Genomic DNA, 24,912 nt, shown 5'->3' on the forward strand with positions numbered 1-24,912 from the left:
CCTTGATGCCAAATGAAAAGAGGGTTTTTACCCCTAAAATCTTAAAAAGTCTCCAGTGAATAGAAAAGTCCTGAAGTCATTCTCTAAAAATTGATTCTAATACCATATATTTCCTTATTTCTTAGATAATATTGAGTATTCCAATTTCATCAACAAACTCCTAGGGGTCACCTCCCCCATTCCAGTCTCTCTGCTTTACATGTCCTGGTGATACACTGGCACATCATGTCCTGACTGTGCCTCACCAGGGTAAAAAAACAGAAGAACTGGAAACAGATCGGAGTGTTGGCACTTGAGCAAGTGAGATGAGTACAGTGTAGTTTATTATGTTACAGCAGTCTTTATTAAACTGGAATACTCCTTATAAAACTACATAGTCTGGTCAGCTATAACATAATGCTGGTAGACTGGAATTTTCATGTTTCTTTTCAAATGATAACATTTTGTCTGCCTGAAGCCACCACTAGGGGGAGCTAATAGAATTCATTTTAACCTGAACCCTACAGAACTAATTCATAATAAAGTATGCAGGTCATATGAGGGACAAAATTGCAGAATTGAAAAGAAAACCATTTCCTTTAGGCTGGGTTCACACACTGTATACTTCAGGCAGTATTTGGTCCTCAAGTCAGGTCCTCATAGCAACCAAAACCAGGAGTGGATTGAAAACACAGAAAGGCTCTGTTCACACAATGTTGAAATTGAGTGGATGGCCGTCATATAACGGTAAATAACTGCCATTATTTCAATATAACAGCCGTTGTTTTAAAATAACAGCAAAAATTTGCCATTAAATGACGGCCATCCACTCAATTACAACATTAACAACATTATGTGAACATAGCCTTTCTGTGTTTTCAATCCACTCCTGGTTTTGGTTGCTATACAGCCTCACAAATACAGCCTCAAATATACATAGTGTGAACCCAGCCATAAAGTGTTTGTTTCACTTTAAAAAACTTTTTGCACTGATTGTTATTGTCAGGGAGAAATACTTGGCTGAGCTCTTTACTCCTTGGCTCGCTGCCCTTTTCCTTCTTGCTGCATGAGACGGCTCCATTGTAAGTCGTCACAGCTCGTCTTCTGCAGAAAAAAAGGGATGGCTGCAAGGTAAAGAGAGAAGCACTCAGCCGTGCACTTCTCCTGGTTTTTGATCAGACCCCGAATGATCAAAAATTTACACTTGCCTTGTGTGACGAGTCAAAAGGGTTTGTTTTTTTTAAAGTGGCAGGGACTTTACATTACAACTCCAGGACTTCTATTCATTGGTGATTTTTTTTAGATCTTAGGTAAAAAGCAATAAACTAGCTATTTATAGAATAAAAACTAGTAAAAGCAATGGAATATTATTATTTTATTTTTTTTAAATGCCCACTATTTTTCCTAAAAATGTGCCACCATGTCGGCTGTAGGGAAGCAATGGAAAAAAAAAAATCCATTTTGTACTGAATATGTAAATTTTCTATAACATCTGGGGAATGGGATTAAATAATATTATATAATGCTCTAGTCATTTTTTTTTGCCAAGTGCCTGCCTGGTAAATGCCTATTGTGCCCCTGGAAACCAGAAGAAAATATATATATTTAAAAAGACTATATACACCAAAGGTATATAAATATCACCCATGCATTAAACTGCGTGTGCTCCATCACACGGGTGGCAGCCATTTTGTGGGTGGAGTCAAAATAACTGACAGTTCCTTTAAATTGGCCAATCGTAGAGATGGATACTGAAACCACAGAACGACTGCCCCCCGTGTGTGTGTACTGTAGAGACGGCCACACGTTATGTCATGGCAGAGAAAACCAAAATATTAAAACACATTGGGGGCAGATTTAGGAAATGGTCTAAAAGTTAAAAATTCTTTTGTTGCCCATAGCAACAAAGAAAGTTTTTTCTTTCCTTTTAGACAGGTTTTTTTTTAAATTTAAAAGTTTAAAAAACACTCAACTGTCACAATTGTGTATGCAGGACGTACGGCGCTCTCTTTCTTCTTAGAACCGCACGTCCTCTTCATACAACAGAACTGTAACGGAATATCAGAACCCAACTAAGCTGCCGCTTCCCCGAACCGCTGTCAAATCCCAGCTTCACTTTGGTATGTATGATAAAGGCGAAGCCCACCCAAAGCCTGAAAGGTCAGGTGTGACTGTGATAAGTATCACTATCTAGGAAGCTGAGATATCTGTATGCATCACCTGCAGTACCAGAAATGGCCACACTCCTGTATGGCGCTGTGCCTTTAATTTGCAGATCTGTATCAATCAGTGATCGCTCACTGATGTCCTTTCTCAGGGCAGTTCTACAATAACTCTTCAAACAGCTCCGCATATCTCAGCTTCCCAGATAATTTCCTAGAATACTGTGATAAACTAGATTAAATGTTCAGGTTTGGAGTGGATTTAGCCTTTATTACCCTTAAAAAAATTGATAGGAAATATATAGCTTACAATTGTAAGCATTATAGCATGCCCACGTGTGATGGTGACACCGCGCAGCAGCCAATTCTAGCAAAAAAGTGAGTGTGTCCAATTAAAACTAGTAATGGGGGGGGGAGGGGTCAGACATGGGTGGGGAGGGTGACGCGGTTATAGACAGGAAAAGCATTCTGGAGGTTGTGAACAATCACAAAAATAGAACAGCAAAGGAAGCAGATGTGAAATCTGATGTGGATGACCGAACTGCAGGAGGGTACGGAACAGCCCGTTTTCCGTACACGTACGCCAGTTTGGCCACAATGTCCTTTTTGATGCAAGCAGCAGGTTCTCCATGTTTTATAGGGAGACAGTCTTACGGATGATGCTGGCCCTCTCCCTAGGGGGCCCTGGTTATGGCGTGTAAGCAGGCGGTGGTTGGAAAGGATTCATGACGTCATACTCAGCTGGGTAAGAGTCAGCTTCCATCTCTGAGAGCAACTCCAAAGCCTGCTCTTCTTCCTCTGATGGATAATGGCGTAGGAGGTTGGCAGCGGTGGCCAGGATGGATGCTCCCCCTGCCCCGGCCACCAGGTAAAAACTGACGGCAAAGGTGACGTAGACTTGGGAGCCGTGGTATTGTTTGTGTTGCTGCTGGAGGGCGAGTATGAGCTCCGAGGCCCAGTAGCAGAAACCGATGACTGTAGCGCACTGCAAAACTGTAAGATATGGAAACCAGGAGAGAGGGTGGAACATTATTAAAGGGGTAGTTCACAAAAAAAAAAATCTTTCAAATCAACTGGTCCCAGCAAGTGTCAGAAATTTTCTAATTTACTTCTAGTAAAAAATTTCAAACCTTCCAGTACTTATCAGCTGCTTTATGTCCTGCAGGAAGTGGTGTTTTCTTTCCAGTCTGAAACAGTGCTCTCTGTTGCCACCTCTGTCCTTTTCAGGAACTGTCCAGAGTAGTAGAAAATCTCCATAAACCTCTCCTGCTCTGCAGACTGGAAAGAATACACTACTTCCTGCAGGACATACAGCAGCTTATAAGTACTGGAAGACTTGAGATTTTTTTAAAAGGAGTAAATTTAAAATCTCTGGCACTTTCTGGGACTAGTTGATCTCAAAGAAAAACATTTTTGGTGAACTACCCCTTTAAGGAGGCAACTATACAATGAACACACATATATTGGCTGTAAAGGTGGACATAGCTGAATTGTAAAGTGCTGCGGAACCTGTTGGCGCAAAATAAATAAAAATTATTATTATTATAGCCTTTACTCCAGGGATTAGGACTTCGCAGGCCTCCAGCTGTTGCAAAACTACAATTCCCATCATGCCTGGACAGCCAAAGCTAAAGCTTTGGCTGTCCAGGCATAATGGGAATTGTAGTTTTACAACAGCTGGAGGGCCGCAGGGTTCCCTTTCCTGCTTTATTCCAAAACTTTAATAAAACCAACGGTACCGTATGCTGTGATAATAAATACCTGTGAGTATGTGAGCAAACGCGTAGCGCCTCGTGATCTTGAGGGCTGGATGTTTGGGGCCAAAGACGTCGAGCAAAAAGGCGGTCATACTACAGGCGATACCCAAGAAGCAGAAGCCGGCGATGACACGGAGGAGGAGGATTGTCTGATGGTTCATACAGAATTCTAAGTGGAGAAGTGAAATCAAGTTATTTAGTTTAAACATAATTTCTAGTGGACAATCCATAAGGTAGAACCCCTGCAAACAGTGTTAAATGTTTGAAATTTGAATTCCAGATAGATTCACTTAAAGGGAAACTCCAGAGGAAAACAATATACTTTTAAATCTAGTGGTGTCAGGTATGTAAATTACTTCTATTTAAAAATCTAAAATTTTTCCAGTACTTATCAGCTACTGTATGTCCTGTAGGAAGTGGTGTATACCTTCCAGTCTGACACAGTGCTCTCTGCTGCCACCTCTGTCCATGTCAGGAACTGTCCAGAGCGGGAGAGGTTTTCTATGGGGATTTGCTACTGCTCTGGACAAAGGTGGCAGCAGAGAGCACTGTGTCAGAATAGAAAGAATACCCCACTTCCTGAAGGACATACAGCGGCTAATAAGTACTGGAAGACTAAAAATATTTTTTAATAGAAGCAAAACACTGACAGGGATGGGGGAAGGGTGAGACATTACAGCCTGCAGTCCTTCACTGACACTACATGTGCTAATGGCAGTAATACCTGGCTAGAATATAACCTGCACCGATAAAATGAAGGGATGTTTGCCGCTGTCTGCTTGCACAATTGCATGGAGCTCTGTATGTGAAGCACAACTCACTCAGTTGAGAGGATACTCACAATATCTTTTCTATCATTAAAAGATTTTCTAACCTTAGTAAGCACCCCTGCCCCGTACACCCCTCCCTTTCCTTAAAGTATTATTCCAAGTGACTCAAATCCTCCTGTATATATCCTTAAAGGGGTTATCTAGTGCTACAAAAACATGGCCACTTTCTTTCAGAGACAACACGACTCTTGTCTCCAGTTCAGGTGCAGTTTGCAATTAAGCTCCATTCACTTCAATGGAACTGAGCAGCAAAACCCCACTCTATCTGGAGACAAGAGTGGGGCTGTCTCTGGAAGAAAATGGCCATGTTTTTGTAGAGCTGGATAACCCTTTTAAAACGTTTAACATGCCAGTAACACTATAAAGCATGCAACTTACTTGTAAGAAGCTCAGGGTCCTCCGTTCCCAGTACATCGGCCACCCCCAGCTCCTGGCGTTTGCAGGTTCCCCCGTGGATATGTAACCAGGCTGGTTCTGCTAGAGCGGTACACAGGGCTGTGATGGACAATGCACCAGGCAGGGCAGATGCCAGGCTTCTTTCTGGCTGCTTGGGAAGGGCATGGGCCCCGTGACCTCTTCTCCTTTGCATCGAAGAACCACCGGACCCGCCGGGAGCAAACATCTCAGGTGCTGGTGTCTGTCTAGAGCCAGAAAGCAGAGAAAATAGAGGATGATATTCACCATCTGTCAGCTGAGAAAGCACAAGGGGGAAGGGGCCTAGAACACTGTATACGGTATACAAGCTTTCTTTCACAATAAATATGTCGGACGGTATTGGAGAAAATCTGCTTTGCTGATACGTTTATTAATTGGCTAAAATGATTATACGCATCCTTGCTTCAGAATCAATGGCTGCTTATCCCTGACATTTGCTCTCTCCAGTCTATGGTGCTACTGAACACAGCCAAGAGTTGTACTTGCCTAGCTCCGACATCTCCACAGACAATGAACTTAGGATTGTGGCTTCATACAGGACTCGTGTGCATATTTTTAAGACCACAAAGATCCAGCAAGGGCTGCGGGGGACATGTCAGCAATGTATACTTACCTGTCCTGTTCCCCTGCAGCTGCCAAATCTCGCTGTCAGTATTTTAGAAACATCTGGTGACATCCTGCTCCCCCTGGAAATGGCTGGTCAGCACAGGGAGGCAGCAGGACATCTCAGTGGTGGAGAGCGAGCAGCCCGAGATCTGGCAGCTGTAGGAGAGCGGGACAGGTAAGTACATATTACTGACATGTCCATAACCCAGGCAGAATCCGCAATTTTTAAATTTAACCTCTTTGAGTCATAGGGGGATTTACGAAGACCGGCGTACAAGTACACTGGTCTTATATTAGGCCCTGCTCCCTTTTCCCAAGTAGGAGGCGCACGCCTCTTAGTGAATCCGGCCGGCGCCCAGCTTACCAAATCTACACCTGCTTCCAGCAGGTGTAAATTTGCCTCATAATGTGCGCCTGCGAGCAGGCGTAAATCATGATAAATGAGGCGTGGAAGGAGGCCACGCCATCGGGAGAGGCAGGCGTGCGCCAGGGATAAGGGGCGAATCTGCACCTTCTCCCTGGCGTACGCTTCGTAAATCCCCCCATAGAGTATATTATACACCCCCATTCTTACCCAAATAGATGTGCAGGACCCCTCTATTTCTATTTGGAGCCACATTCATCCAGAAGGTTTACTCCATATTTTCTGGCAAAATCGCCACTAGGCTGATATACATGGCCTTCTCAACTTAGGTAATACTAGCCCCATTGGTGTGTCTACTGGGACATGTAGATGATCAAATAGCAGAAGAAGAGAAAAAAACCTGCAAGAATATGATAACATGGCTAAGAAGGTGATAACCAGACACTGCTTAGTGACAACCCACCAAGTATAACAAATCTTACTAAACAGGTCCATCGGCGCATCATGCAGCAGAAAGCAACTGTATATATGGTTGTCCCTCAACTTACAATGGCCTCAGGATACAATATTTCCAACACACAATGAACCTTTCTAGACCATTGTAACTTGAGACCAGACTCAGCATACAATGTTAGACAGTCAGGATCTGCCGCACAAGAGAATAGTTAGATGATCGACCAATAGAAATGGCCATTTTAATGGTAAAATCCCAGTATTACTGAAGTACCTGCACTAGTTGGCTGTCTAGTATTTCCTCTCTATAGTACAGTTTGAGGCTATGTTCAAACTACGTATATTTGAGGCTGTATGTTTGAGGCTGTAAAGCAACCAAAACAAGGAGTGGATTGAAAACACAGAAAGGATCTGTTCACATAATGTTGTAATTGAGTGGATGGCCGCCATTTAATGGCAAATATTTGCTGTTATTTTAAAATAACGGCCGTTATATTGAAATAATGGCAGTTATTTATTGTTATGTGGCGGCCATCCACTCAATTTCACCATTGTGTGAACAGATCCTTTCTGTGTTTTTAATCCACTCCTGGTTTTGGTTGCCATGAGGACCTGACATGAGGACCAAATACTGCCTGAAATATACATAGTGTGAACCCAGCCTTATACTACATGTCCTGTACTGCTGTGTCTAGTATCTCCTCTCTACAGTACAGTGTGATACTACATGTCCTGTACTACTGTGTGTGTCTAGTATCCGCTGTACAGTACAGTGTGATACTACATGTCCTGTACCACTGTGTTTGTGTGTGTCTACTATCTCCTCTCTACAGTACAGTGTGATAGTACATGTCATGTACTGCTGTGTGTCTGGTATCTCCTCTCTACAGTACAGTGTGATACTACATGTCCTGTACTGCTGTGTGTGTCTGGTATCTCCTCTCTACAGTAAAGTGTGATACTACATGTCCTGTACTGCTGTGTGTCTAGTATCTCCTCTCTATAGTACACTGTGATACTACATGTCCTGTACTGCTGTGTGTGTGTCTAGTATCTCCTCTCTACAGTACAGTGTGTTACTACAGTGATTTTCAACCTTTTTTGAGCCGCGGCACACTTTTTATACTTAAAAAATCCCGGGGCACACCACCAACCAAAATGACACTAAAACAGTACATATTATACATATAGTTAATAATATAGATTCTAAATGTATTTATACTCACTCAGTGTGAAACCTGGGCCTGTTTTCTTCTCCCCCCTGTGCTTCTCTCCTGTGCTTCTCTCCACCATACTTCTCCCCCTGCTTCTCTCCTGTGCTTCTCTCCACCATACTTCTCCCCCCTGCTTCTCTCCACCATACTTCTCCCCCCTGCTTCTCTCCTGTGCTTCTCTCCACCATACTTCTCCCCCCTGCTTCTCTCCACCATACTTCTCCCCCCTGCTTCTCTCCTGTGCTTCTCTCCACCATACTTCTACCCCCTGCTTCTCTCCTGTGCTTCTCTCCACCATACTTTCCCCCCCTGCTTCTCTCCACCATACTTCTCCCCCCTGCTCCTCTCCTGTGCTTCTCTCCACCATACTTCTCCCCCCTGCTTCTCTCCTGTACTTCTCTCCCCCATGCTTCCCTTCTGTGCTTCTCTCTCCCATGCTTCTCTCCTGTGCTTCTCTCCCCCATCCCCATGTTTCTCTCCCCTGTTTCTCCCCCATCCCCAGGTTTCTCTTCCCCATTGTTTTCTCCTGTTTCACAGGGGCACCATAGTTTGGGGAACTTTTCCCGCGGCACACCCGACCATGTGTTGCGGCACACTGGTTGGAAATCACTGTGTTACTACATGTCCTATTCTGCTGTGTGTGTCTAGTATCCTCTGTACAGTACAGTGTGATACTACATGTCCTGTACCACTGTGTGTGTGTATACTATCTCCTCTCTACAGTATAGTGTGATACTACATGTCCTGTACTGCTGTGTGTGTCTAGTATCTCCTCTCTATAGTACAGTGTGATACTACATGTCCTGTACTGCTGCGTGTCTAGTATCTCCTTTCTACAGTACAGTGTAATACTACATGTCCTGTACTGCTGTGTGTCTAGTATCTCCTCTCTATAGTACAGTGTGATACTACATGTCCTGTACTGCTGCGTGTCTAGTATCTCCTCTCTACAGTACAGTGTAATACTACATGTCCTGTACTGCTGTGTGTCTAGTATCTCCTCTGTACAGTATAGTGTGATACTACATGTCCTGTACTGCTGTGTGTCTAGTATCTCCTCTGTATAGTATAGTGTGATACTACATGTCCTGTACTGCTGTGTGTGTCTAGTAACCCCTCTCTATAGTACAGTGTGGTACTACATGTCCTGTACTGCTGTGTGTGTGTCTAGTATCTCCTCTCTACAGTACAGTGTGTTACTACATGTCCTGTACTGCTGTGTGTGTCTAGTATCTCCTCTCTACAGTACAGTGTAATCCTACATGTCCTGTACTGCTGTGTGCGTCTAGTATCTCCTCTCTACAGTATAGTATAATACTACATGTCCTGTACTGTTGTGTGTGTCTAGTATTTCCTCTCTACAGTACAGTGTGATACTAAATGTCCTGTACTGCTGTGTGTTTCTGGTATCTCCTCTCTACAGTATAGTGTGATACTACATGTCCTGTACTGCTGTGTGCATCTAGTATCTCCTCTCTACAGTACAGTGTGATACTACATGTCCTTTACTGCTGTGTGTGTCTAGTATCCCATTTCTATAGTACAGTGTAATCCTACATGTCCTGTACTGCTGTGTGTGTCTAGTATCCCCTCTTTATAGTACAGTGTGATACTACATGTCCTGTACTGCTGTGTGTGTCTAGTATCCCCTCTCTATAGTACAGTGTGATACTACATGTCCTGTACTGCTGTGTGTCCTCCAGTCCTCTTCATAGAAAGTAATATAAGGTCTCCAGTCTCTCTGACTGTTATATATAAGGACTTGCTTTATCCATATTAGTTACAGGCTCTTTTTTCTTTAAATCTTCATTTTTTTCTCATTTTGGGGTGACATTATGTGGGTTTCAGAACCAAATGCCAGTTTTCCATAGAGTTTTGGACTCAAGATGCAATATTTTCAACATACAATGGGCGTCCTTTACCCAGTTAATATTGTAACTTGTGGCACCATTCTATGTGTGTAGACTCCAATGTCTCCTACATTGGTCACCTCCCTGGCCCATTACAGGTAAAGGCTGGACGTTATGGTGTGTGTCTGTCTGCTGGGACCCCCATGATCACAAGAATGGAGGAGCCCAGTTAGCTGAGCCTCTATAGGAGTACCATGCTTGGCTATCTATCCATGTGAATAAAGTGGAGACCAAGCATGTGCACTGCAGGTCCAGGAGACAAGGGACTTATGGAAGAGACCTCAGGGGTCGGACACCAACCAGTCAGCTAGTTATCCCAATTTTTAATCTTGGGATAATCCCTGTAATGAATATCCATGTGGCCACCAAAGAAAAGACAAGTGGAACCAAGAGAAGACAACATGGCATGGCCTATTTCCAGAGCTGCTGCTACTTCTTCTGCCTATGGTCAGGGGTCAAAGCAGATGACCCCCTGCCGATCAGAAATGGACACATACTATAATGATATCCCCATACTATAGTAATACTAGACAAATCGATTTTTAACGACTAACGATAAACAATCGCAAACGAGATTGTTTATCGTTAACCTAAAATCATTCACCATATTACACAGAACGATGGTTGTTGGTTACGATTGCTACTACGATCGTTTACTCCGCCTGATCCCAGCAAAAGAAGGAACAATTTGGAATTACACTGAACGATTAGTGAACAAATGCGGAATTACAGCGAACGGTTGGCGATTGTTTTAGGGCCAGATGTAAATCAACAATCAACGGCACGCAAACGATTACACAGGACGATTATCATTTAAATTTGAACGATATAACGATTTTCCGCACAATAATTGTCCCGTGTAATAGGGCCCTCAGTCATAGACTTTTTTAGCAGGTCCTCATATTAATGGCTGCCCTGTAATCTGTCGATGGTGAAGCCGGGACCGGACAGGTGGATCTCAATTCATCACAGTAAACAGCTGCAGAGAAGTCAGGCAGCTGCTCATCTCAATCTCAACGCAGACATGTCCATCGGTCACATGCATGGTTATACTGGAGTCGGGGAAGGTGGCATTTTACGGCAATGGGCAACTATACTGTAGCATACATATTCATATGTATAATAAAAGTAATGAAGAAAACATCCACTATAGGCCTTAAGGCCATGAATGTGCCATGGGCCCAGCTAGTGGAGTAGTAAACCCCATGGTGAGTCACAAGCATTTCTGTAACAAATCATCTACTGTGTATACACCTTGAGGCTGGGTTCACACTACGTATATTTCAGTCAGTATTGTGGTCCTCATATTGCAACCAAAACCAGGAGTGGATTAAAAACACAGAAAGGCTCTGTTCACACAATGGTGAAATTGAGTGGATGGCCGCCATATAACAGTAAATAACGGCCATTATTTCAATATAACAGCCGTTGTTCTAAAATAACAGCAAATATTTGGCATTAAATGGCGGCCATCCACTCAATTTCAGCATTGTGTGAACAGATCCTTTCTGTGTTTTTAATCCACTCCTGGTTTTGTTTGCAATATGAGGACCGCAATACTGACTGAAATATACGTAGTGTGAACCCAGCCTAAAGCAACTCTGTACCCACAATCTGACCCCCCAAACCGCTTGCACCTTCAGATAGCTGCTTTTAATCCAAGATCTGTCCTGGGGTCCTTTCAGCAGGTGATGCAGTTATTGTCCTAAAAAACAACTTTTAAACTTGCAGCACCATGCCAAACTGGTGTGGCCTAGAGTGTCTGTGCCCTAACTCTGCACCACCCCTCCGTTCCTCCTCATCATTAGGAATGCCACTGGCAGGATTTTCCTATTCCTCTGCAGTAAACACTGCACAGTTGCCTTAAGGATCCAGCCCATGTGCCGTACTGACACAGGTGATGAATAGGAGACAATCTGCCTGGGGCATAGCTGATGATGAAGAGGGCAGGGAGGAGGGATGGAGAGGTTGTGCAATTCTAGGGCACAGTTACTTTAGGCCATGCCAGGTTGGCATAGGGCTGCAAGTTTAAGAGTTGTTTTTTAGGACAATACCTGCATCATCTGCCAAACGGACCACAGGACAGATCTTGGATTAAAAGCAGCTATCCGAAGGTACAAGTGGTTTGGGGGGGGGGAGGCAGATTGTGGGTACAGAGTCACTTTAAAGCGCCTTTTACACAGGCCAATTATCGGGCAAAAAAACGTCAAATCGTTAAAATTTCTGCAATAATCTTCTGGTGCAACGATAAAACAACTAACAAAATTTTTTTCCTATGTCATTAATCGCATCTTTTGAGCTGACCTCAAAATCATTGTTAGGGTACAAACACACACGGCTTATACGCTGCGTATTTACTGCTGCGATACGCAGCAGATACGCAGCAGATTAGATCTAAATAACTGAACACAGCATCAAATCTGCTGCGTATCTGCTGTGTGTGTTTGTACCCTTAATCATTCTCAGGTCTCAGTGTAAACACTCATCGGTCCCAGTATAAAGGTACGAAGGCAATTACGAATATTCACAGTATATACATACGAACACAATTGCAATCGCATTAACGACTTTTCATAGTGATTTATCTTCTCATCTTATCGTTTACAAGAAAAAAATCATTGCTTGCTGTTTGCTAAGTAAGCAATTTAGGGCCCTATTACACAAACAGATTATCTGACAGATTTTTTGCAGCCAAAGCCAGGAATGGACTATGAACAGACAACAGGTAATAAAGGAAAGACTGAGATTTCTCCTCTTTTCAAATCCATTCCAAATGTTACGGATCATAACATCTGTAACATTTCAGCAATCTTGCACTGCACCATATGCTCTTCGGGCCTCCATTTAAAGGGGTAGTTTGGCAAAAAAAAAATTCAGATCAACTGGTGTCAGAAAGTTATATAGATTTAAAATGTACTTCTATTACAAAATTTTAAGCCTTCCAGTAGTTATCAGCTGCTGTATGTCCTGTAGGAAGATGTATTCTTTCCAGTCTGGAGAGCAGGAAAAGTTTTCTATGGGGATTTGCTCCTGCTCTGGACAGTTCCTGACATGGACAGAGGTGGCAGAAGAGAGCACTGTGTCAGACTGGAAAGAATACACCACTTCCTGCAGGACATACAGCAGCTGATAAGTACTGGAAGACTTAAGACTTTTTAATAGGGGCGCTGCAGGTAAAGTAAACACTTCAAGGGATTAGAGGGACTCTCGGCTGTTATTAGGCTATTGTCAAGGGACCCTTGTAACCAGTAGGGATTGTCCAGAGGATTACCCCTATTGTTATTCTTATTTACAGACAGGAGGACACTTCTGACCAAAGACAACAATGGCAGGAATGTTATGGGGACAAAATAAGCAGAGCAGAGGGCTGTACATTCTCTGTATGTCAGTATACCAGCACTGAGGTCACTGGGCTGAACATACTTCACCATTAACCACGACGGGTCCATTTTGCAGGACTGAATGGTGCAGCTGACCATGTTTTTTTATGTGCTATAAAATAAATGGATACATTTTGGAAAATGGACCCATGAGTATGTCTGGCCCATTAAACTCAACAGACCGGCCATCAGTGTGTGGCGGTATACAGCCCTCCAGCTGTTGTAAAACTACAACTCCCATCATGCCTGTGCAGCCAAAGCTTTAGAGGTCCGGGCATGATGGGAATTTTAGTTTTGCAACAGCTGGAGAGCTTACAAGTTTGACACCTGTGATCTAAACATTTAAGGCCCTATTCCACGGAACGATTATTGTTCATAAACTCGCTCCAACGACCGCTCGTTAATGTTAATCGCTTTGTGGAATTGGTGTAAACGAGCGAATGGCAAAGGCAAAATCGTTATAGTCTCGTTTAAAATTGTTTTTCAGCATGTCGAAAAAAAACCGTTGGTCTTTGAAAGATAATTCGCTAATCGATTCGTAAAATTTGAAATCTTTCAGTCGTTCGTAAAAAGGTTTAAAAAAAGTAGACCAGACTTGTGCTGTTTGGGGGCAGCTTCCTCCGCCGGCGGTGCTGGCCGGGTTTTGGTGTGGCAATTTTGGGTCTGGTCCTGTGGCACGGGGGTTGCAGGGCCGTTCCATGGCCTCCCTTCCCTGACTGTGCACGCCTGCGGGGGTGGTGGTCGCTGACTGGCACAGTGTGGACTTAGTGTAGGAACCCATGTGTATCAGATACCTGCACGCGGTACATGGGGCACTGTGGCTTGATCAATTCACATACAGAATTCTGATGTTTTTTATGCAGCCGAGAGGCACTAGTATCAGCCATAGGTGTGAGGTGCAGCACTCTTTTTCTTCCCTGAACCTTAAAAAAAGTAGGTGTGTTGTATGGTCATGATCACCATGGCGAACGTTTTAAACGACCATGAAATAATATTTACACTACATATATCGTTCGCTTAAAAAAAAATCGTTTAGTGATCGTTAACGAGCGGTTGTTGGAGCGAGTTTACGAACGATAATAAGGAACGATATAAGGAATAGGGCCTTTAGGAAATATGTGACTGCCTAATACAGGAGCGTTATGTACCCACATTTTGACCACAAATTTGACTCTATGGGCCCTTGCACACTGGGTAAAAGAGGCGGAATTTACGAGCGTAGACCGCTCAAAATTTAACCTGTCCTATTTCTTCAATGGGATTTCCCTTGCGCCTCTCCTCTCTACTGAAACAATTAACATGTTCGTTCTTTGAGCGGAGAGGCGCAAGAGAAATCCCATTGAAGAAAAAGGACAGGTTAAATTTGGAGCAGACTACCCCCATAAATTCCGCCTCTTTTACACCGACCAAGTACCTTGTGAATTACTAGAGCAGGGCTAGGGAACCTTGGCTCTCCAGCTACAACTACAACTCCCATCATGCCTGAACAGGAGGATCGAAGATTCCCCATCCCTGCTGTGGGGATTGTGTTGCATGGCAGCCAATGTAAGAGAATGGAGTGACACTGTGACCACTAGACCTCCATCTTTGGCTGTGGCCACTAGTAGGTGGTGACATAATCCTATCAGGACACCTGAGTTGTAGTTTTGCCATAGCTGGATAGTGATATGTCGGGAAACACTGAATTATACAATATTTTACTATGGCGCTTATGACATCACAGCCGCAATCTGGAAAAGTTTTGATGGTGTAAGTTCTTGCTGAATACTATGACATCATCACTTCCATATACTCCCCTTATAACAATGGGCATAGCTGGGAGCTGTATGTGTAGGAGTCTACCTGGAGGCAGGATGTATGTATATATATATATATATATATATATATATATATATATATATATATATATATATATATATATATACAGCAGTCACAGGTATAATAACAGTATAGTATAATAATCCTATGTATTATGTAATAAACCTATTATTATAGTATGATCACATGATACAATGATCCTAAGGTCTATTTAGGATCTCTAAACACCAACCCCAGCCCCCCAACACACTCACCCCGAGCCCTGATCCCCTCACAGCCATCCTACCCCGGCCCTTCCCCCCATCTCCCCGGTGTTACTGACCGCAGCCACCGGTCCTCTCCTCCCCGTAGCTCGGCTATAAGCACAGCTGACTTCCGCCTCCTCCCTGCGTCATCGGCCAAAACCCAGGTAAAAAACAAGAGGTTAGATTATAACAATAGACTTGTCTGCTGTAAGCAGCTCTAGACGCCATATTTCCGGAGTCTATTACATATGCCGGAATACGAAGTTATCTACTCAAAAATGGCGCTGCAAAAGAGACGGGGGATGGAAGATTATGTTTGGCCTCCAGTGATTAGAATGCGTGCGGTTTAGGAAGCGCAGTTCTGTGAATGACCGGGGGAGGCAGCAGCGGCGGATGTCCCAGAGTGCAGTGCGGCCGAGGGAGGAGGAAGTGAGAGAAGTAACGTGGGAAAACAATCAGGGAGAGGGTGAGTGCGGCATGGGTTGTGACTATAGGACGAGATGGAAGGAGGAAAGTAACTGGGTGAAGTGTGAATAGCTGTGGTGTCCAGCTTTTGTGAGACTACAATTCCCAGCATGCCCTGACAGCCACTGGTTGTATACAGGGCAGTGGTCTCCAACCTGTGACAGTCCAGCTGTTGCAAAACTTCATCCCCGGTACGGTGGGCATGCTGGGAGTTGTAGTTTTGTAACTATGACCTTGATTAGCCTCCATTTCTTGGTACTTCTGTAAGCTCCATAGCGGCCTCATTGTGCTGATGGGTGGAGGCTGGCCTCTCATTGCTTCATGGCTTGTAGAACAGCATAACCCCATCCCAGTACTATAGCAGGGGATGGGCAGCCTTGGCCCTCCAGCTGATGCAAAACTACAACTCCCATCATGCCCGGACAGCCGAGGCTTTAGCTTTGACTGTCCATGCATGATGGGAGTTGTAGTTTTGCATCAGCTCAAGAACCAAGGTTGCCTGCCCCTGCACTAGTGGGATGTAGTGTCCACATAATATCATGGATTCAGGAGCTGTGAGCGACTCTTATAAGTGGAAATATAAGCAGGTTAGAAGAATCTAACCTGCTGATAGTCCCTTATTGTGCAGGAGATGCCGAGGATGAAGATGTCTCTTACCTTCATCCTCAGCGCTGTTCCCGTGCACTGTCGTTTACTCCTTGGTCCGGTAAGTCCATTAGTGCTGCGGAATCTGTGTGCGCTATACAAATAAAAGCATTATTATTATTATATCTTCATCCTCCACGTCTCCTGCGCTTGTAATCCAAATCCACTCTTATACCAAAGCAAAACTTTCCATAAGAAATCATAGAAATGCAGATAATTGCTTCCACGCCCCAAAAATAATGATTTTTTTTTAAATTCTGAATAACATGTAAAACAGATGAAACAAACAATGAGAAACAGCTGGATATGTGATGATATAAATTACTGTACAGTAATAGCAATCAGCATGTGGAGTATAATGTATAGTACATAGTGCATAAACCTGCAGCAGCAGTTTGTAGATACAGGATGGAGCTGCAGATCCCCATAATAGTGAGGACTAACAGAGACTGCAAGGAGCATGAAGGAATGAGCAGGACAGATGTGGGCACATACATGCAGCACTCTCTGTCCGGGGAGAGAGGGGTTACAGCTATGGAGAGATTACCTCCACAGTCCTGTCCTCTGATGTAAGCCCAAGCCTGAAGTGGATCTGCTATGATTTGGAAGGTGAGGGAGACTTCCTGGGTCAGAGTGCTGAGCTGTAGACCCCGCTATGCAGACCATGCCCCTCCCCCGCTCCGCCTCCCACCCAGTACAGGGAGCTCTTAAACCAAAGCAATGCTCTTAAACCAATCACAATTTTGAAAATTTGTGAGCTCTTAAACTAAAATGCTCTTAAACGAAGGTACTACTGTGTGTGTGTGTGTGTGTATATATATATGTGTGTATGTATGTGTATATATATATATATATATATATATAATGTATGTATGTATATATATGTATATGTAAATTAAAAAACTATACATTTATTTTAATGAATACCACAAAGCAATAACTTTATTAAAGCAATGGCAATGTATTAACAAAAGCATTTGATTATGAATAACTAGATATGAAGAGATGTTCACTCATCAGGAAAGCCTGACGCCCGTCGTAGACATGAGATCACTTGTGTTCAGCTTCAGAGTAACTGGGAGGAGAAGGATTGCAGCAAAGGGGGGGGGGGGGGTGATCAGGAAGGTCAATGAGGAGGGTATAGGGAGTACTGAGAAATATTTGGGATGGTATATAAGTAGTATAACTGAAAGGGTCATCCTATTTGGACATCCTCTTTCCATATTGTCATGGAAGTCGCTTCCTGTTACCATAACTATACATGGGCACAAATACCTCGCTATAAGCTGAATGATTTACTAATAGAAAAATCAATCTCATGCAGAGCTATTACCACTGGCCCGCGCCATTAATCCTCATCTGACTGTAGTTACCTCTTATATCAGGGCAGGACCTGTGCATTGTCACTGTGCTGGAAGGGATCTCGTGTGGCCGCCATTAGAGGTGCGTGTATTATCATATCTTATTTCTCCACAGAATCGATCACAGCATGAAGGACTCGCTGACCCTGCTGTGCAGAGTAAGCGCTCACCCCGACTCCCGCTGCTGGTTCCTGGCCTGGAACCCTACAGGAACTCTCCTAGCGTCATGTGGAGGAGATAAGACTATCCGGATTTGGGGCAAGGAGGGTACGTACACTTGTGTTGCTGTACCACGTGAAGGGGTTGTCAAGCGAAAATCTCTTTCTTTCATATCAACTGGTGTCAGAAAGTTATATAGATTTGTAATTTACTTCTATTAAAAAAAAAAAAAAAATCTCAAGTCTTCCCATACATTAGCTGCTGTATGTCCTGCAGGAAGTGTTGTTTTATTTTTCAGTCTGACACAGTGCTCTCTGCTGACATCTCTGGCCGAGACAGGAACTGCCCAGAGCAGGAGAGGTTTTCTATGGGGATTCATAGAAAACCGAGACCGAGTTCCTGTCTTGGACAGAGGTGTCAGCAGAGAGCACTGTGTCAGGCTGAAAATAAAACAACATTTCTTGCAGGACATACAGCAGCTAATAAGTATGGGAAGACTTGAGATTTTTTAATAGAAGTAAATTATAAATCTTTATAACTTGATATCAGTTGATTTGAAAGAAAAAGATTTTCGCTGGATAACCCCTTTTAAATAGCAGTAAATCAGCCAGAATAGGGTGGAGGCATCTATAAAGAGCTGACAGATTCCCTTTAAGTATGACTAAAAGAAAAGCTAAGTGGAGGACAGGCATAGTCCGAAATATCACTGGTGAAGTGCGTTGGGGGATGTCTCAGTTTGACATTCCTCATTGTAATAATTTTTTGCCTCGGCAGGGGATAACTGGGTCTGTAAGTCAGTCCTTGGAAAAGGTCACCAGCGCACAGTCCGGAAAGTAGCATGGTCACCCTGTGGGAATTACCTAGCCTCTGCCAGTTTTGATGCCACCACTTGCATTTGGATGAAGAAGAACAGTGACTTTGAGGTACAGAGACATTAAGGAAGGGCACTGCCAAACAGCATTATCTATTAAATGAGAAGACAAGGGTATGACCATAAGAGTACCAATTCTGTTTTTTCTTTCCAGTGTGTCACCACCCTTGAAGGACATGAGAATGAGGTGAAGTCTGTGGCCTGGGCTCCTTCTGGCAGTCTCCTGGCCACCTGCAGCCGTGACAAGAGTGTGTGGGTTTGGGAAGGTGAGCTTATGTATACAGCAGCGTACAGTGCCCAATGCTGCGTTTCATGACAGCTTGGTAAAGCCGGTATTCTTGTTTCCGCCGTGTAACTTTATTATCCGTCTTGTATCTGTTGTTTCCTGCAGTTGATGAAGAGGAGGAATATGAGTGTGTCAGTGTCTTGAACTCACACACACAGGATGTGAAGCATGTAGTGTGGCACCCAAACCAAGAGGTGAGAGGTCAGGCATACTACAAGCCAGGATTACATTAAAAAATGACTATTGTACTGCGCTCAATGGAACCTTGTAAGATGGAGCCATAGCGAGACTCAGCGCCACACACTTACATGGCTTTGGATCTCTCAGGACAGGGCCCGGTCTCATAAGGTTCCCCTAGTGCTGTACTGACAGGGTGCTCTTGTAGAGGGTTGCATGTCAATTTAAAGGGGGCACAGTAACAGAAAATGGTGCGCACATAACTGATATATTTTGCCCTGTACTGACATGTTATCACTTTATCTTCTGTAACTATGTCCCTATGTATAGGTATTAGCCTCAGCCAGCTATGATGACACTGTGAAGCTGTACCATGAGGAGGAGGATGACTGGGTGTGCTGTGCCACTCTGGAAGGTCACACGTCCACCGTATGGAGTTTGTCGTTTGATCAGAGTGGGGAGCAGTTGGCCACCTGCAGTGATGATAAGACTCTGCGGATCTGGAGACACATAAGGTCTGGAGAAGAGCAAGGTAAGGAAATGTAATAGCACGGATTACACGGGGAATGTTAGCGGATGCAAAAAAAAACTTTAGTTGTGATCATCACAGTTGCACCTTTGTATGAAAGTCATCATTCTGACAGACTGGTTCCTGGCATTCATTTCTTATAGAAGGGTGCGGAAAGTTCAGGTGAATGTTAGGCCCCTTGCACACAGTCAATCCTCACTGCTGTATTCTGTGGGGCAAAGCACATGAACATGGATTCCACAGCCTGTGCATTTGTCAGAAGCCCAGACCTCAAAAAGCCGGACACGCCATTATATGGCCACCCCCTCCTTTCCTCACATTCGAATGGTCAGTCTATGAGGCTATGTATCATTCATGAACACACACCATGATATAAAGTGTGGGAAGCTGAGGCAGCAACAATGCGCTAAATTCTGCACCAGCTGAAGTTTGTAAAAACATCAAAAAACGATAATGCCTGTGTCAGGTCTGACATATCAGGTCCCTTATAGAGTTAAAGGGGTAGTGTGGTGAAAAACATTTCCCCTCATTCCCTCCCCACATGCAAAGTTATATAACTTCATAATAAACATTGGTAGCCAATTCCAGGTACTTACCCCACTTTCCCTGGTCCCGCTGGCCACCGGAAGTGGCTTACTTCCGGGTTCGTCAGGACCATCTTACAGCCCCGGGCCCCATCTGGGGGTCGACACTTAGGCCGGCACCTCATGATCTGCGGCGTTCCTTGGGCTCCCAGGCATTCCCTCCCTGCTTGGCACGCCTCTCCTACCTCCCCAAGCTCTGCAATTGGGTCCTGCTTCACTCTGTCTCTCTCTCTGTCAGAACTATTACAACTGCAAGTTCCAGCGCACCCGATGGTGATACACATATCAGGCCAGTGTGTAGCACATCACAGTGATTGCCCACCCGATGTATACAGTCGTGTACGCCCCCCCCCCTCCTGTATACAATGCTGTTCCCCCCCCCCTCCCCTGTATTCAATCCTGCTCCCCCTGCAGGCACCGCTAACGACATCTGTCACCTCCCACCCATCGGGCAGGTGACAGTGCCGCAGAGTCGCCATCTACCTCCTGTGTCCTGTAACCCCGCCGGCACCACCACCACCATCATCGACGTTCCCCCTCAGCGCGGCTCACAGCTGACAGTGCCGCACAGCTGCCGGACTCAATGAACTCAAAATGGCCACTGTGCAGTACTGTCAGCTTTGAGCCGCGCTGGGAGGGAGTGTCGATAGTGGTGGCGGTGCCGGCGGGGTTACAGGACACAGGAGGTAGATGGCGACTCTGCGGCACTGTCACCTGCCCGCCAGGTGCCTGCAGGGGGGAACAGGATTGTATACAGGGGGGGTGTACATGACTGTATACATCGGGTGGGCGATCGCACATCACTGTATAACCCAAGCGGGGCGGATGGGAGTCGGGGCGGTCGTACATGACTGTATACCCGGGGGAGGGGGGTTACATGACTGTATGTTTATGACCTGCTTTACCCTGTCGCTCTCTGTACAGCTGTCAGTACTATTAGGGCTATGTTCACACTGCGTACGATTCCGGCTGCATTTCTTACGCCGGCGTACATGTGCGGCTTAAACTACGGGCGTAGTAAAAATAGACATGTGGCCGGATGCGTACGCACTGCGAACATACGCCCGTAGTAGAGTTATGCTTCCCTAGCTTGTTTCGACGCGATCTGAGGCAGGTCATTTACTTGGAAATCTTCGCCCAGCCCCAAAAACCACACAGAACCTTTTGGATCGAAAAATCAAGTTCAATTTAGCTGAAATAAGTACTTCAAATGGGACCGCATGGAAATCCACGGCCGTGAGTTTGAACATTACCGTCCTCAAACAATGGTCTTGTTCATTTTTCACGGCCCCGTATACGATCAGGTCGTAAGTTCATACGTAGTGTGCATTGTGCGGCCGTATATCGTTTACTTTCAAGCGAACGCATCAACCTCAAAACTACGTGCATATATTCTCGGTTCGCACTACGAGCGGAAAGATACGTAGTGTGAACATAGCCTAGAACTGCAGGTCCCAGCAGACCCGATGGTCATACACACTGGCCTGATACGTGTATCACCATCGGGTGTGCTGGGACTTGCAGTTGTAATAGTTCTGACAGAGAGAGAGACAGAGTGAAGCAGGACCCAATTGCAGAGCTTGGGGAGGTAGGAGAGGCGTGCCAAGCAGGGAGGGAGTGCCTGGGAGCCCAAGGAACGCCGCAGATCATGAGGTGCCGGCCTACGTGTCGACCCCCAGATGGCGCCCGGGGTTGTAAGATGGTCCTGACGAACCCGGAAGTAAGCCACTTCCGGTGGCCAGCGGGACCAGGGAAAGTGGGGTAAGGACCTGGAATTGGCTACCAATGTATATTATGAAGTTATATAACTTTGCATGTGGGGAGGGAATGAGGGGAAATGCTTTTCACCGCACTACCCCTTTAATAAAGTTTAACCAAAAACAAAGTGACTAAGGGTGCCTTTACACAGAGAGATTTACCTGACAGATTTTTGAAGCCAAAGCCAGGAACAGACTATAAACAGAGAATAGGTCGTAAAGGAAAGGTTGACATTTCTTCTCTTCTCAAATCCATTCCTGGCTTTGGCTTCAAAAATCTGTTAGATAAATCTCTCTGTGTAAGGGCACCCTAAGGAAAAAGGGACTTTGCAGATGAGATGTATCAGGAGGAGTACATTTTGGCAATGTAAAAATCGGAGTGTTCTAGTTATTTTTTTTGTCCATCCCCTGTATATAAAGTGCTTGGATCAAAAACATTTTAAAGAAATTAAGGGGTTGTATTTATAAGCAGTTTTGCAATATACTCCCTTTTTTTTTGTTTGTTTTCTATGTTTAAATCAAGGTTATACATGCTCCATGCTCCCCCTGTGCTGATATTTGGTCTAAACACAGGAAGTCCCAGTCCTCTGTGCTCATACAAGAAAGACACCTGTTTTACTTTGGCTAATTATATATCAGCATGGAGGGAGCATGAACCGCAGTTTGACAGGAAGGGAGACACCTAGTGGCCATGTGTATAACGTAGATTTAAAGGGGTTATCCAGCACTACAAAAACATGGCCACTTTCTTTCATGGACAGCCCTACTCTTTGGGTGTAGGTTTTGCAGCTTAATTCCTTTAAAGTGAATGAAGCTTAAAGGAGAAGTCCAGCAAAAATTCCTTCCCCCAAATCTTATACAAATCCCCAATATACACTTATTACTGGAAATGCACATATAGGGGGAGATTTATCAGACATGGTGTAAAGTGAAACTGGCTCAGTTACCCCTAGCAACCAATCAGATTACACCTTTCATTTTCCAAAGAGTCTGTGAGGAATGAAAGGTGGAATCTGATTGGTTGCTAGGGGCAACTGAGCCAGTTTTACTTTACACCATGTTTGATAAATCTCCCCCAAAGTGTTTTTTTTTCCCTGCACTTACTGGAGACAAGGATGGTGCTGTTTATGGTAGAAAGTGGCCATGTTTTAGTAGAAAAAAAAAGTGTAAATTGTAAATTGCAAAACTGTTTGCGATCACAACCTCTGTTGGCTTCTCTAAAAAAAAAAATTGTGACAGCTCCACTTCAAGCACAGCTGGACGGACAGTCTCTTCTTATGGCATTGTTCTTTCTGGGCACAGCTTGTAATTCTCTCCAGTTTCTTTAATGTTCCCATTTTTATTTAGGTAAAAAGGATCCCACTTGGAAGTGTGTATGTACCCTGACAGGATACCACACCAGGACCATCTATGATGTTCATTGGTAAGCAGTAGGCAATTGTTGTCCAGTGCTGTTCTTTCCATACATTTGCTGTCTGTGGATTGACTGGGAGCAGATCTTGATGGAAGAGGGTAAAACATAGCTGCAGGATCAGACTACACTGCAGAAATTTTGAGACCGTGAGGCAGGTAGAGTCTGTGGCAGGGATTCCACTAGGAATTTCCGCCTTTTTTCTGCAGTTTGAACTGGCCCATAGAGTGGGTTTATAGTCTCACTATGGGGAAAACACACAGTAGGTCTGCATAGAGGTGCATGGATGCCTCATTTTCATTCTGTACGTATTGGAGTAATACGTAACATTGGTTGTAGCCTTCCAACTTGGGGATAAGGAGAAAACTCAGGATCAGTAATTGGGGTGGATAGACAAGGGACATTCTGACGTTCCTTCTATGGCCTTTTACCCATAGGAGTCATCTGACCGGTTCCATTGCTACGGCCTGTGGAGATGACGCTATCAGGATCTTTGAAGAAGACGCCGGCTCTGATCCTCTGCAAGCGACGTTCTCTCTGACAGCCCACATGCCCCGAGCCCACTCTCAAGATGTCAACTGTGTGGCATGGCACCCTAAACAACCCGGTCTCTTGGCTTCTTGCAGTGATGATGGAGAAATGGCATTTTGGCAGTATCAGCGCCCAGAATAGTGTAGAAATGGATTGTCCTAAAATCTAAATATTGACTTTTCAATTACTCAGAACCAGAAAATGCAGGTCATTTCTCTTATCACTATATTAACCATCTTCTTACCCACTTTATGTATATTATCACATTCATTTCAATATGTCTCAAGTATCGGATATAAATTGTGGGTGTCCGCTAAGTGACATCATGATGTCCTTACTCATAGTCATGTTCCATAGTAGTTTTATTTTATGAGAATGCAATTCAGAATTAAAGGATTGCTGAAAGGTACAGAGTCGTTTACAAACTTGTTACTACTAATGCTATATATATTCTGACTTTAAACAAATTGACTTAAAAAAAAAAAAAAAAAAAAGCAGTGGTGGAGATCTTTTGCTTCAATTTAGTGTATATTTTTTAAAGCATTTTGTGTTAAAGGGAGAAATCTGGTTAAGAAAGATGTAACCTGTCCAATCCCCACCTATACTCTAAGCCTGTTTGTAATAGGTTTCTATTACATGAATTGGTCCGTTTATCTGTCACACACCCTGAAGCTGCAGAAAATCCTCACTTCCTGGTCTTCTCGGTCTCAGCTCCTCTGCCCTCCCCCTCCCTTCTGAGACAGAGGTCACATGATCTGTTTCTTTTGTTGCCAGGCAAACTGTAACATGTCATCTGTAACCCTGTCCACCACTGACATCACACTGTTATTACATGGCCAGAGGGAGGGGGAACAGCCTCCCCTGAGTAGTATAAGGGAGAGGAGACACCATTGTTTCATCTCTCTATGTAGATGAATAGAGAGTTGGATAAATATGGGGAAAGATTTATCAAACGGTGCAAAATATACACTGGTGTAAACCAA

The 24,912-nt window shown here is 44.2% G+C and overlaps 2 protein-coding genes across 2 annotated transcripts; one reads left to right on the top strand and one right to left on the bottom strand.

The window, feature by feature from the left end:
• Positions 1-939: 939 nt before the first annotated feature.
• Positions 940-15,302, bottom strand: TMEM127 (transmembrane protein 127). The gene is made up of 4 exons (XM_069958445.1): positions 15,231-15,302; positions 5,107-5,369; positions 3,903-4,067; positions 940-3,134 (listed from the first exon to the last, which is right to left on the bottom strand). Exons 2-4 carry the CDS (start codon positions 5,348-5,350, stop codon positions 2,830-2,832), a joined length of 714 nt encoding a protein of 237 aa, XP_069814546.1. The 5' UTR covers positions 5,351-5,369; positions 15,231-15,302; the 3' UTR covers positions 940-2,829.
• Positions 15,303-15,531: 229 nt separating this feature from the next.
• On the top strand, positions 15,532-24,338 carry CIAO1 (cytosolic iron-sulfur assembly component 1). Its single transcript, XM_069958575.1, has 8 exons — positions 15,532-15,619; positions 17,740-17,891; positions 18,558-18,706; positions 18,809-18,920; positions 19,046-19,134; positions 19,448-19,649; positions 23,335-23,410; positions 23,836-24,338. Exons 2-8 carry the CDS (start codon positions 17,753-17,755, stop codon positions 24,068-24,070), a joined length of 1,002 nt encoding a protein of 333 aa, XP_069814676.1. The 5' UTR covers positions 15,532-15,619; positions 17,740-17,752; the 3' UTR covers positions 24,071-24,338.
• Positions 24,339-24,912: the final 574 nt, after the last annotated feature.

The sequence above is a fragment of the Dendropsophus ebraccatus genome, chromosome 1 (assembly GCF_027789765.1).
Source record: "Dendropsophus ebraccatus isolate aDenEbr1 chromosome 1, aDenEbr1.pat, whole genome shotgun sequence".
NCBI classification, from domain to species: Eukaryota; Metazoa; Chordata; class Amphibia; order Anura; family Hylidae; genus Dendropsophus; species Dendropsophus ebraccatus.

Bases quoted from the DNA above. Each gene is read 5' to 3' on its own strand.
- CIAO1 (XM_069958575.1), top strand. From the start codon at position 17,753: ATGAAGGACTCGCTGACCCTGCTGTGCAGAGTAAGCGCTCACCCCGAC. The intron at 19,135-19,447 runs GTGAGAGGTCAG...CCCTATGTATAG, and splicing joins TGTGGCACCCAAACCAAGAG to GTATTAGCCTCAGCCAGCTA. The intron at 19,650-23,334 runs GTAAGGAAATGT...ATTTTTATTTAG, and splicing joins AAGGTCTGGAGAAGAGCAAG to GTAAAAAGGATCCCACTTGG.
- TMEM127 (XM_069958445.1), bottom strand. From the start codon at position 5,350: ATGTTTGCTCCCGGCGGGTCCGGTGGTTCTTCGATGCAAAGGAGAAGA. The intron at 4,068-5,106 runs GTAAGTTGCATG...TTCTCCACTTAG, and splicing joins GGACCCTGAGCTTCTTACAA to AATTCTGTATGAACCATCAG. The intron at 3,135-3,902 runs GTATTTATTATC...CATATCTTACAG, and splicing joins GTTTGCTCACATACTCACAG to TTTTGCAGTGCGCTACAGTC.